Source organism: Chaetodon trifascialis, chromosome 1, assembly GCF_039877785.1.
Source record: "Chaetodon trifascialis isolate fChaTrf1 chromosome 1, fChaTrf1.hap1, whole genome shotgun sequence".
In the NCBI taxonomy this organism is placed as follows: Eukaryota; Metazoa; Chordata; class Actinopteri; order Chaetodontiformes; family Chaetodontidae; genus Chaetodon; species Chaetodon trifascialis.
This window is the reverse complement of record NC_092056.1, coordinates 5,455,453-5,469,481: the sequence shown is the minus strand read 5'-3', so window position 1 is coordinate 5,469,481 and position 14,029 is coordinate 5,455,453. Positions and strand designations below refer to the sequence as shown.

At 39.9% G+C, this 14,029-nt stretch overlaps 1 protein-coding gene across 1 annotated transcript; it reads right to left on the bottom strand.

The window, feature by feature from the left end:
- Positions 1-564: 564 nt before the first annotated feature.
- Positions 565-3,781, bottom strand: fibinb (fin bud initiation factor b). The gene has a single exon (XM_070958867.1). It carries the CDS (start codon positions 3,398-3,400, stop codon positions 2,783-2,785), a length of 618 nt encoding a protein of 205 aa, XP_070814968.1. The 5' UTR covers positions 3,401-3,781; the 3' UTR covers positions 565-2,782.
- Positions 3,782-14,029: the final 10,248 nt, after the last annotated feature.

The window sequence follows — 14,029 nt, the reverse complement described above, 5'->3', positions numbered from 1 at the left end:
TTTGAATGCCTTTGCTTCAAACTGCTTACTCAACCTTATTCGGGAACTTAAAAAGAAAAAGAAATCAGCAGAGTGGACCAAAATAGAGGAAAAACAGGTTGTTTGAGAGGCCGACCGCACCACTCAAAATACCATCAACACGACTTCTTTACATCTCTGTTCCTCATAAATACCAACAACCAGCTTCTTCCTTCAAAGCACTCATAGGGGGGCACTGCCTGTGTGTATAATTACCAGCAGACCTCAAACCCTTATAAAACGAATACCGAGAGGAATACAGTACGCCATCCTAATGATTATAGTGTTAGTGCCACATTGTGGGGTCTGCTAAATACAAAACCTGGGGACCTCCTGGATGCAGCTTAATGTAATTCACAGCAAAATAAGGACTGGTTTATTCCCACTTTTACATTATTAACTACTAGAAGAGGCCAGTAAGAGTGGAAAAGACGAATGCTTTGACCTTGTTTGAACTCATACCATGTTTCAAAGGAATATCTCATAAAATTGAGATTTTTTGCCATAAAAAACAATGTTCTCACAACAAAACTGTATTTTCAAACACAAACTCTTTATTTGAGAAGACACAACTCAATCCACCAAGAATGTTGTCACACAGTTTGATGTTTGACACTGAAGTCCACGAGTGCTGCCTGCAGTCTTATCCGTCAAAGTATCACATCTCGCCACATATCTTAAAGGTAAACAAGAATAGATATATGCTGCTCTATTTCAAAACTTTATATAAACAATGAATACATATTAATGTGTTCTGTAATAAAGATATTGGCACTCACAGTATTTACTTACCTCTAATAATACACTGTACATTTTACAAGAGTATACTGCCTGTGCAAAACAGCACAGTGAAGGCCTTGCATTTAAACCATGTCACAACCTTTAGCACCGTAGTAAAGAATTGTGCAAAGTGTGCTAGCCTGTAAAGAAAAAAATACAACAGATAGGTGTTCATAATATGTAAACATTTTTTGATATTCTTAGAAACATTCATCTGGAGTGTCAGAGAAGGGCAACAATAACGCTGCTCATGTTAGGAGCTTTCAACCAAATACACGAAGCGCACCTTGTCTACTGCTTCACTGCTATATGGAGAGTTTTCCAAAACTCCTTTATTCGACCAAACACAGAGCATTCACCAGTGAACATAAGATCTCCAACATGTCAACAATTGTACTTAATCCTTTTTATCTTGCTCACAGTGAGTTTTGGAAAACCCTTCATCTGATGACAGTACTTGTGTTTTAAAAGCTGATAGTTCCTGTTCTCACTTGTTTTGATTGGCTGACTCATGTTGGAAGCCGTTGTTTTACACACAGAGACACACACACACAAACCTGTGACTCATTACAGGTAAATTCAAAGCAATAACAACCAAAAATGACCAAGAAAAGAGGAAGCTTTGGTTTACTGATTGGCAGATAATGTTTCACTGACATTAAGGCCATACATTATTTATTGAAAATATTACTGTAATTTGTATTTAGCTGTACAGATCACTATTGTGTGTTTCTAGAAGTGGGCAATATGACAGTTTACGCAGTCAGATGATGATATATTTGCCTTGAGAGCCATATCGTTTACACTGCGGTAGCTATCTTTCATATCTCTAGGTGAACTGCAAATCACTTAGCAGGAACGCTTTATGGCAATATTGGATTTTTATATGAACTTTTCCATCAATATGATGAGGTACTTTCAATTTGCTGGATCGGCCAAAAGCAGACATTCCTCTCTGGTTATCTTACCCATTAACAGTTTCTCAGTTGGATTTTCTCCAGAAAACTTATCAAAATATTGTCATATAAAGTTTCATGTACTGTGAAAAAGGCTGTTATTCACATTGCCCACCCTTTGTGCTCTTTCTATAAAAAAAAATAACATTGTTCATGTCAGATACAGTCCAACAGACTTTTCTAAAGGTCAGAACAACACATTTTCTTACTCGCCATGAGTGGCACTTAGCAATAGTTTTATATGCCCAGGTTTTTATATAACCTGGATTTGAATTGTAGTTTTTATAATAGCAACTGTATCTATAAATGTGTTTCTCACATTACATTTTTTTGGAACTGAGTACAATATAAACTATGTCATGAGATTGGGTAATAACGTAGGACCCGTCATAGTTGATATTGTACTTCAGTAGTTTAAATTTGCCACATAATTTACAACTAACAAAATTAGCAAGACACAACTGGTGCAGTGAATGTTGGGCTTTTTGGGGGGCCCCTGGGGGTCTGGGGCCTTGGGGTAGTTGCCTTTTTTGCCTGTTTGGTAATCTAACTTTGGAGACAGATGACAAAACCTGAGTATATCAACCCAAGACTCTCTGCATGGCTGCCTCCAAAGCGGTGGTTACGTCTCATATGTCTATGAATTGTGAGCAAATGGGCCAGATTTCACTTCCATTGTTTAATTTCATTCATTTTCAGCTACAATAAGAGGTGAACTGTCCAGAATTGCACAAATAAAAGTGAAAAAGACAAATATATATGTACAATCTTCTTTCCTATCCCATTAATCACCTTGTGACCTCAGAGATATCTTTTGACCCACTGGAGGGGTCACGACCCCGTCGCTGGGAGCCACTACTCTAGAGTTAAAGGAGAAAATGTGTTGTTTTGTTTTTTCATGATTCAATTGAAGCTGGTTTTATCCCTGATATGACTGCTCAACTTTGCCTCACACTCCACCACAAAAATAAAAATAAAAATAAAAATAAAAATAGTACTGTGATAGGACGGGTAGGAACTACTTTCTCTCAGAACTTCATGTATTCGTTCTTCAGTCGGCTCAGTCTCGTGCCGTGGCTGCGGATGATCAGGGACAGGAGCTCGTGCTTGTCCTTCAGTCCCAGGGATATGTCCAGTGTCTCCTTCAGGACGTCCCGCGTGTGCACGACCATGTTCAGAAAGTCGTCGCTGAGCCGGTGCTCCTCCTTCAGCTCGCTCTCCTGGCTCTGCTTGAATTTCACCTCCAGCTCCAGCAGAGATTTCTCCGAGTTTGTAAACGCCTCGCTTATCTGAGCCGTCTCCCTCCGCAAGTATTTCCCGTAGCTGTCCTCTCCGTCCAGGTCGTACGAGATGCTTTTCCCGATCCCCTCCAGCACCCTGGCCGAGTCCTCGATCTGCCTCTTGATGATGGTGAAATCGTCCTTTATGACGGCGTCCTGGTCCTCGTCGAGACCGCACTTTCGCTCGTCGGTCATTTTGAAGAGCATCTGGCATTTCTCCGGGTCGTCGTTTTCCTCGTAGTCACCGTCCGGCACGAAATAATGATGAAAAGTACCGTTGGACATCTCCGGATGTAACGGTCCCTTGAAAAAAGCTCCACACGTTGACAACATCCCGGCACACAGGAGAAAGTGAAGAATAGCCATGATGCTCCACTTGTCCCAAAATACACAGAGGATTAGGAAATGATAGATTTTTAATCGGTATCTCTGAAAGTGACTGATGGACTACTTAATTCCGATCCGGCGTAGAAACACAAACATTTCAATCAGGTTAAAGCGGCCAAACTGCGCAGTTAGTGGAGGCTTTGCCGCAGCGTTCACGTCCTCCTCAATATCCTCTTTGTCCAAACAGATAAAAGTGGCGTGAAAATGCTTTTTAACAGCCCCACTTGTCTTCCTTTAGTCGAGCTTGTCAGCATCCATCGCTGTCCTGAGCAGGAAAGCAATGTATGAAAGTTGGTTTCAGCGTGGAAAGAGCAGTAAACCCGACTTCGCTTGGTGCCTCAAACGCAACATCTGGATGTCTCAAGTGCCGCGCGTCGGCTTTTGGCTAATAATACCACGGTGCTACTCTCAAATTACAGCCCCTCCGTCACTTAAAAGGCTGCATTCAGTCTGGAGGAGGCTGCCAGAGGGGCCAAGCTGTTAGAGCCTCGCTCAGACCAGGAAAGACCCAGTTTGTGTTAATTCACAGAGCCGTGACAAGTTGGCGTTGAGGGTTAATAAAGTTATTAGGCTACTGAGAAATAAGACCACATACGTAAAACTTGAATCCAGTGTTGGAATGTAAACTATTACTCAAGTATAATTTTGAGGTACTTGTGTTTTGCTTGAGTATTTCCATTTTGCATTACTTTATACTTTCAGTCCACTACATGTAAGAGGGAAATAATGTTTGATTCTCTACTATTTGACAGCTTTACTTTCTAGTTACTTTGCAGATCCAGATTATTAGTCCACAATATTATCAATTTATAAAGTATAATGTATTAATATAGATTACTGTAAGATACTCAGTAATCAGGTGAAATCAGCTCTTGCATTTGCAAACATTAAAGTGATGCTCACACATTAATGCATCACTATATATGTTTTATTCTGAAATGGGCAGTTCTGCATATATGTTCTCACATTATAGTGTAGTCAATGTATAATGATGCTACAAGCAAAAGCTCAGCGTGGGCTCCAGTAGATGAGACACAATGAAATATAAAGACTTAAAAATGATGAACAACAGATGAATACTTTACATACAAAACATGCAAATTAGATGTGTTGTTCCAGATTAGACTGCCCACCACTATATATAAAGTAGTTAAAATTTGTTCCACCTCAACCCGATACAACATTTACATGCCGCAGGTTTTGTGCATCAAGGATAATGATCCAGTATTACAATGTGTCATAATATATTCCTCTGATAGGAGTCATTCTGCTGCATTTTGCTTATTGGACTCATGTTTACATAAAAATTTGAATGCAGGACTTGTAACGGAGTGTTTTTCCGTGTGGTATTGCCATTTGTGCTTCAGTAAAGTATCCAAATTCTTCTCCCTGCACTGCCTATAAAGTGATTGCAAGTAAGTGCAAAGCAGGCTACATCAGTCCTTTACTGTTAGAAGTATCACTCTGTAAAGTAGAGCTAAACCTGACTTTTGTCCACTTTAATGTCCACTTTATCCCTGTTTAAACATATCCAAGAATAAAACGTGAACTGGATTTAAAAGATTTTATGCCCGTTTTATCTACGATTGTTCAGCGTTTTATTTAGCAATAGGATAAAGTGTAAAAGTCAGTATCCAACAGCAGAAATAAAGCATGTCTAGCCAGTGTAGGTGACATTACAAAGACTACTGTTTGAGTTCAGGAGGCATAAAAACATAGCGACCACCTGTTTTTTTTCGTCGCCTGTTGGCATCAAATTACAAGTCCAGATTAGTTCAAAGGAAATAAAAATACATGCAATGGTCACCTGTTGAGTACTGTATTCCACACTGATTACAACTGCACTTACTTGGGGGATAAAAGACATGCTGTGAAATATCTTCCAGTACTGAAACAGTACACCAGCAGTGTTTAAAGTAGAAGTTTTAATACATTGATCCAACAAATGCCATTCAAATGTAATGATAGCACTTTTTCCAGTGAGCTTAAGCTGCCGTAGTCACAAAGGCAATGCCCAAAGGGAAGAATAATCGTGATCTTATATCTCAAGAACTAGCATGTTAAGAGTGATCTAATTGGCTAAACCCACAATTCCACTCAATGTGTGCATATCTTTCCAGTGGAAACAGCAGACGTTACACCATCACCTACTGTACCTCTGAGGAATCCTGCTCTCATTTTTCCACTGCACGAGTGATTATTCAGGGTTCTGACCTGCATAAATTAAGCCTGAGCAGAGCAAGTTTTAAGTGGTAAACCCGTCGTAAAAAGCTGGTTTATATCTGCAGTTTATTTATGAAATATCCTGTTGTGATACAAAACCAGAGAGTGAGTGTTACATAAGCCTTACATAAACCGGGGTCTGCAATGTGCATCAGTCTGATTTATGATGCGGAGAAATGCTTCACTGCTCATCGTGTCTGTATCTCACCTCGATAATAACACTGAGAAATTGAAAGAACATGATTTGATGTCAGTCACCGTGTCTTTGCCTCAGTGTCACTGTTGCTCCCAAGTTTCTGAAGAATTCACAATTACAAATTTTATCTTATCTACTCCAGCAGTAATAAGATGCATCGGCACATGTGTGCAGTTTTTTAATAAACCTGCAGCATTAACTCCACTTAAAGGGAAGAGACCAGAGTAACAGCCTGGAGAAGCATAGCAGTGGCTGCTCTGCAACATTACTCTGCAGAGAGAATTTTCAATGGAAAATGAAGTGGAAAATGAAGTCATGTTATGGGTTTAGGGTGTGTCACTCGGTTTTGTCTTTTGCGGCACACTTACATTTACATTAAATCATTTTGAAGTTGAGAAGAACTCCACCTACTCACGCCGAACAGTCTCATTAAAAAGGAGTTGTTGGTAACCTCCCTGTTATTGCACTAAAGCTGGAACACAAAATACAATCCAGACATGTTCTTTCTCTCACCAGCACTGCTCTGTGAGCTGCTGAGGCGTCTGTTTTTATCCCCTCAGTCTGGATATTGGACACAATTTGAATTAAACAATGCAATACCAGCATTTAACAACCTAATTTGTGATAAAAGTGCGTCCAACTTTGAGCTAAATTGACCAGGCTGGGATTAGATTCCAGTTTGGCAAACCTCCGCTTCCCAAACTGGGCTTGACTCAGGGATTCAGTTTCAAAGAGTTCATCCTGTGATTGCAGAAAAGGTTCATTCTACATTTCTGTGACTGGCTTCTGCCCTGAACTGTATCATATGATTGGAAACCTTGTTCCTGAATACTTAAGATATTTAAGAACATGATTATTAGTGGTTCCACTTATTGCCACACTTCTGGTAAAGTGTAGCCTGTCTCAAAGAGAAACAGGAAGGCAGAGCAGGTGAAATGAAAGTGCAGTTTATTTGGTCTATTTTCAGGACAGACGTTGACAGTCAGCAAAGGCAAACAAGACCTAATGGGAGCAGGCAGGAGGATAAAAGAGCCAGAGATGAAAACTTAGAAACAGACGAGCAGAATAGGAAAATATGGCTGAAACACAATAAAGCTACACTGAGCAATCATGCAAAGGGCTAGTGTTTGTGCGCAGGTGTGTATGTACTACCTGCCTGATTACGGGGGCTGTGGGACAGGTGTGCTGGCAGGTAATGATCAGGCGACAGGGGAGTGCTGGGAACCGACTGTGGAGTAATGCTGGTCAGACAGACAATGACAGAGTCTGACATGACAGGCGTGATTATAACTTACTGCATATGTGTCCGTTCTGGAATCCTTCTCCAATGCTCTCCTTGAAGTCTCTTCCATTTCTTTCCCTGCACTTGAGTCAAATATGGGATTTCTGATATTGGGTTATATAAATAAAGTTGACTTGAACTGGCAGGCTTGGAAAATGGCAAGAAAACTGCAGAAATTACATGATGGAGCTGTCACTGTGCAAGAAATGAACATAACAAAGTCCACATTTGTGCAGTGTAATCCAATTGGACACAATGGCCCTGCAGTAAATGATCTTTCTGTTGATCTTGACTCAACGGTGGGAGAATTTTTGGGACAGTTGTGATAAACTGTCTCCAAAAGTTGAATCAGAGTTGAATCAACACCTTTCTGACAAAACTTTGGCATTATAAGCTTCACAAAGGGGATATTTATCACAGTGCCAACGATGACGAGCTGCATTGCGTTTTCCAGCTCGGCCATTTTCCCCTTCTCAGGTCAGAGGTCAGCTGGGGAGGACACAGCTGAGGAAAACTACATTTGCATACACGCTGGATGACACGATTCTGGTTAAAGATGATCTAGTAAAACAGATGGTAGCTGGCTGTTATAGAGTATGTGATTGTACATGAAATATAGATTCTGATGACTCACATCCAGTGGCGTTCCTAGGGTCCCTTGGGGCTCCAAGCAAAAAAATCCCTGCGGCCCCCGCCCCACCCATGCACACCACAAAAATTTGTTTTTTGCACACATAAATGCACAATTTCTGGAACATTTGAGATGAATACTGAAAAAATAGATTAGTGGTTCTCAAAGTGAGGTCCAGGGACCAGCAGAGGTCCCTGAAAGCCCAGGCCTGTCAATAATGGTTGTTATAAATAAGTGGCCGGGGGCTCCAAGCAACTGCCTGGCTTGCCTGTCCACAAGCCCCACCCCGATCACATCAGTCTGTTTGAAGAAGCTGTTGGATTTGCAACTCAATCATAACTAATCAAACATTGTTAAACTGAACTAAAAGATGATTATTTTTATGTTTATCTCCAGAATCACTGTCATAGCATTGTGGCACACTTAAAAAACATTGAGCATACACATTGCAGTCTGAGGAAAATACTTATTTTCTTATTTATCATAAGTAAACAATTTTTTACTGTCGCACGTATTTCTTCCAACAATCGATAATGGTCGGATTTCATTTGCTATGATCTATCATATTAAAGTATTACAATCATGAGAATTAAATTTGAAGTAAAAAAATGTGTTAAAATGCGTTTTAAATTGAGAATTTATTGACTCATGCCAGCACCGTGAGAGGTTTGTTTATTGTCTGCTGAAATTTCTGCCACACTCACCCACTCTTACTCAATCGGCCGTAACTCCTATGAAAATGTTTTTGGCCGCACTTCTTAGAACAGCGCTTGCTTTGAGCCCTTATGTCACAGCTGGCCTCAAATTATATCCAGACACCGTAATTTTGTAACGCTCTCCCAAAAACCCTCTGGCAGTCTGCTGTACAGCCCCAAGCCAAGGAAGTGATGACCCAGCGTACCCAGCGACTACAGAACGGTGGCAGTGACATCATGTGGACTTTTAAGAGTCTGTTTGTGCAGCGACTCAGACCTTGTAAAATACAACAAAAGAGAAATTCAAATTTCCATTCTTATCCTTTTTCATTATCAGTTGTTTCTTCCAGTCAGCGAATCTATTGTGTTTCTCGACAGATTGCGGGCCAAGGAGGATTTAGATAATACAGCAGGGAGACAGCCAGTGCAGCCAGAAGATGCATGGCCTTGTCTGAGGAGCCTCAGACTCTGTATCTGTAAAGCAAGCCAAATGTCCTTTGTATCTGTAAAGTCGACTCTCCTATCATTTTTTGTGTCTCTCTGCTCTGAGAGAGCTAATGCGTGAGTGTGAGGTTCTCTCCTCTAACAGCTGTGATGAATGTTGGCCATCCTGTTGCCGTAGTGTTAGTCTTTTATGTCAGTGTAGCTAACAGAGTTCCTGGACCCTTTCCAGCCTTCAGACCAGGCTCTTGTAACTGTATGCAGAACAGATCATATACCTTATTCCCACATGAACAGATGTGCTGGATGTTTTTTTTTTATTTTTATTTTTCCAGATCTTAAGCTCTATCCAGCCATGCAGATGTGGGTGGATGTCTCAGACAGTTTTACCAATGTCCACAACATGATATGCTGCAAAGCACCTACAGTCCATCATCCTGCTCTGCTAACTAGAACAGCACTTTGGCGCAGCATGTGCTCTTCAACAAATGTGCTGTTTTAAGCATGCTGGCTCTGTGGCTCCTGGGATGCTGTAGGGTGTTTGCAGGAATATAACAAGTAGTTTAACTTCAAACCTGGTTTACTGCCCATGACGTAGAAGATCCAGCATAACAGATCTGGGAGCCGTCCTGCATATGTAGGTTTGCTTCCTCTGTGCAGTAGCTCAGCATAGACAGTGACTGATGGCATGTCTGCTAGTCGGTCCAGGACCTAACTATTAGATGATTTCTAATGAGATTTTGCTCAGACATGCACTGTAATCTGAGGATGAATCCGAGTTTGACCTCTATCATCATCAAAATTTGTCCAACACTTTGGGTTTATGACCAAAATACCTTCAGAGCTAATGACATCAGCCTCAGCTGTACTCTGCGTTTAGTGCTAATTCACAAACGTTAGTTAGCATTGAGCTAATATTTAGCTCAAAGCATCGCTGTAGCTGCATCCAGCCTCACAGAGGTGCTCGCATGGCTGTAGACTCTCATATTTGATGAAACGAACTCTGATTTGGACTGAAAATGGAAATGTACATACATATAATAATGAACCTTCAGATTGCTTAATGTTTTTTGCTGGTCATATTTGTACACAGAATACTTTGAATATATATTTCCATAAAGTTTTTAATTACTGTAATAGCTTATATTTCACAGTGGTTATGGCTGTTTGTGTTATATTTACTTTAGCCAAATTTATTCCATCCACATTTATTATTTTCTTCCTTTCCTTGTGTCTATCTTCTGCTCCAGCAGCCCGGGCACACAGTCTGGCCCCCACTCCAATGGAGTTATTTCATTTCAGTCTGAGATAATGGCCCAAGAACAAATCCATTTGCCGGCACACTCAGCGTCCGAGTCATTACAAAAAAAGACATTTCAGAATGGCTGGTAATTCACTTTTTTAAATTGTGTAATGCTGTGTTCTTTTTGCTGTGGCTCTCCTGTGCAGGAGCCTCTCGTGAACTTCTGTCCTCATGTGCTAATGTGGATCTGCTTGCGATCTCTTCCTCAGTGACGTTCATAAGCTATTTCCACCGGAGGGATGTTTACTGCAAGATTAACTTTAACTGTGTGTCTGTTTTTCAAAACATTAATTACTGCCCCTGAGAGATGTGCAGGATTAAAATAAGATGTTTCTTGGTATGTCATTTTGTTTTGCTCATTAATTTGAACACAGTGTCATATTAATTTACATGGTTTCCGACTGGTAATTAAGTGTCCTTGAAAGTTCTCCTTGTGAGATAAAATGCCAGAGTCACTTCATTTCATTATATTTTTCTTCTCATTTTAAATGTTGATATATTATCTTGAATGTCATTGAATCCTGATGTAGTAAATTATCAGATAAGCATGTGGACCTTTTTTGACAACTGATGATGAAGTTATCAAAGACAACAGCCACCAGCCACATTATTTTATATGTTAAAGATAAAATAGTGGAGAAATATAGTAATTCTCATAATACAATGACATGACATTATTTCAACTCTGTTTAAGACCCTCCTGATTTTTTGATGTCCTGTGGTCTGCTTCAACTGAAAGGTTTAAAACATTCATCTAAAACTTCTCTCAAACCTTTGAGGTCTTTTATGAATCGAAAGATGAAACGAGCATTTTATATCGCAATTCACAGACATTTTTCTAGATGTCAGATATTTGGATTTTTGCTTGAAATCTTGCTATTGAGTGTTTTTGCCTGAAAGTTTCCAAGTTCTCGTCTGTTTCAAATCATGGTCTTCTTCCCTACGGCCACTGACAGGCTCCAGCTGTTACTTTACAGGCTAGCTCATATCCTTTGACTCACTGTGTGAAATAGAGACAGTTCTGACTAATGGACAGCAAAGCACGGACTTGCACTGGCACCATGTCCGTGCACATGTGTGGCTTGATTGATCTTTGAGGAACAGCGAATACTTCACCGGAGTGAACCTCATGTGAACTTGTCCTCGCGCCACAAAAGAACTGGATTTAGGACAGTGCGCTTCGTCATTAATTCTGTTGAGACCAATAAGAAATTAAATGCATTCAGAGTTCAACATTATTAGAGAAAATTAAGATTTCTGTTTGTGGCACTGTATTTCCAAGTGCCAAATCCTCAGATGCCAAAAATGATTCACTCTGCATAAAACTGGAATGAAACACAGCCACTGGACTTCAGTTATATGCTCTTCAGGAGCAATGACTTGAGTTGAGCACGCAATTGCACATTTTATTCTTTATGAGATCAATCTTTAAGATCTTTAAGATTCAATCTTTAAACAGCCAATTACAGCAGTTAGCTTAGTATTAAAGCAAAAGTTTAACATTCAGGGGAATATTCTTGTTTGCTCTGAAAGTTTGAGATTTGCAGCCAGTTAGCTTAGCTTAGCACAAAGACTGGAAACCAAGGGGAACAGTTAGCCTGGCTCTATGAAATGGTAACAATCCACCTACAAACACCTCTAAAACGTCTTAATGAAACCTTTATATATTGTGCTTTTAGAGTGGTGCTAGAATTACTTTATATTTCTGTTGCTGAGGCAGGAATTGCTTTGACATGAGTCTGACAAGCAGTGTTTCTTCTTTCTGCTTGTGATAAATGACACTTTGCTTTAACTCCCATGAAATCTTTATCTCAATTAGGATGATATGATTTATTTTTTGTACTTTCAATTACGTTATGCCATCACTTGCTCATATTCCAAGTCCAGAAACAAGAGCAATTTAAAGCCAATTACCAAGCATGACTCATAATTTATATCATATCTCCAGTCACGTTACTTACAATTATTACAAAATAATTAATTTCATTTGCATTTTCATTAAATCCCAGTCTGCACTTCAGCAGAGCAGCAGTTTTATCTGCGGGTGACACTGGTTGTTTTTCTGCATGTAAGAGAGGAAATATATCACACCAAACCTTCCTGAGGAGAAAAGTGAATGGAAACAGAATGCTTGTTGATGGCTGCAGGAGTGCTCAGCATACTGCTCGATAAATTTATTAAGACAACTACATTTTACAAACACAGACCGCTCAATTGACAAAGCTATGGATGAAATATCAGGCACTTAAGAGGAAAACTCCCCCACAAGTCTCTTTATTTAGAGATTTTGAAGCTTGGCTGCAGCCGGAGTCGTCCTGCGTCACTCATCTTCCCCTGAGTGATCAGAAACATAACACTCCTTGTACTGTGTCCAACGGTGACTTCAATAATTTAACTACACAATTACTCCTATAAAAGGCATAACAGCGACTGAAGGGACCTTTACAGAGACTTTGCACAGAGGAAGTTTTGAGGTTAAATTGGCAGCAGCTGTGAGATAAATCCCTAGTAACCGAATGGATGTCTGTTTTAATAGAGTTCATTTGTAGCATAATATTCTCAGTTATCTAATGATTCTTGTTATTGTAAAGGGAAGCCACTGAAGAAGACATGCACTGGAATTCTTAAACAAATACAAGGTTGTGTGCAGCATGAATATATACTTTAAAGGGAAAAAAATATACCATTAATGATACAAGCGAGACCTGAGGTGTGACCTCTTTCCATCTTAAAGTCACGGCCTATAAAATCAGGAGAACTACAATCATAAACTGATAATTCCTTGCATATGCAGTCAGGGTTGGCGTCATTCAGTACATGTGTCATTCAGTAGATAATGACTTCAGGGACTGTGTGGTATTTGAACTCGGGAAACATAAATAATGCGCTGCTTCATTCCTAACACAGGAAATTTGGAAAAATAAACATACAAAGCAGCCAGTTAATTCTGCATAACTCAATTTTATGATGCAGTTCTGACGAAAACAGTTACCAGCGAGTCTCAAGTGCCAAATTTGCTGATTGCAGTTTTATGCACACCAGCAGGGATTGGCACGGGTCTATCTTTGCAAAAGCCACAAAGTGGAATTGTTTTTAAGTCACTGTGGAAGTGTGCATGTCTGAATGTGGGCGTTACAAGCTTGTGTGTGAGCAGTTTGCCTGTCATGATGGGTTAAAATGTTTTGTTGGATAATAACCATAATTCTCCTGCAGACACTCAGGTGCAGAATCATCAAGAGCGTTTTGAAGTGTCAGATCTAAAGAGCCAGCAAAGATTCTAATAATGATTCAAAGACTTCAGAACAACATATTAATGTTCTTCACTGAAAGATCCCATGAAAGGTCAGGGATTGTCATGTTATTTGACATCTCCTACCATAAGACTACATGTTATATTTAGGACTTAGCTTTCAGAATGAGTCAGCATGAGAGCTATAAAGTGTAGTTAAAAGTGCAAGTCCTTTGAGTCTTAGGCAGCGTACTTATGATTATTACATTGTTGTTGCAAGCTGACAACAAAATACACACCTCTGAACCGTGCTGCTACTGCTGCCAGTGGTGTAGTCCTACCTAAATATTATATATTTGTTTGAATAGAAGAAGCTGCTTGCTAAAAGCTCATTAGAAGAGATACTTTTGTACAGTTATGCTCAAATTGTTTGTGAAATAGTAGTATACGATACTGGACTGTATGTCCTCTGCTGGCCGCAATGAGCTTCAGATGTTAGCCAATGAATGGACTGAGAAGACACATTGCATCTCCATGTGTGATTTGGAGGTGCGTTCAAGAGGTGAGGAAGTTAATGGAAAATCGAATCTTTGAACTCAGTTCTCTCA

Bases quoted from the DNA above. Each gene is read 5' to 3' on its own strand.
- fibinb (XM_070958867.1), bottom strand. From the start codon at position 3,400: ATGGCTATTCTTCACTTTCTCCTGTGTGCCGGGATGTTGTCAACGTGT.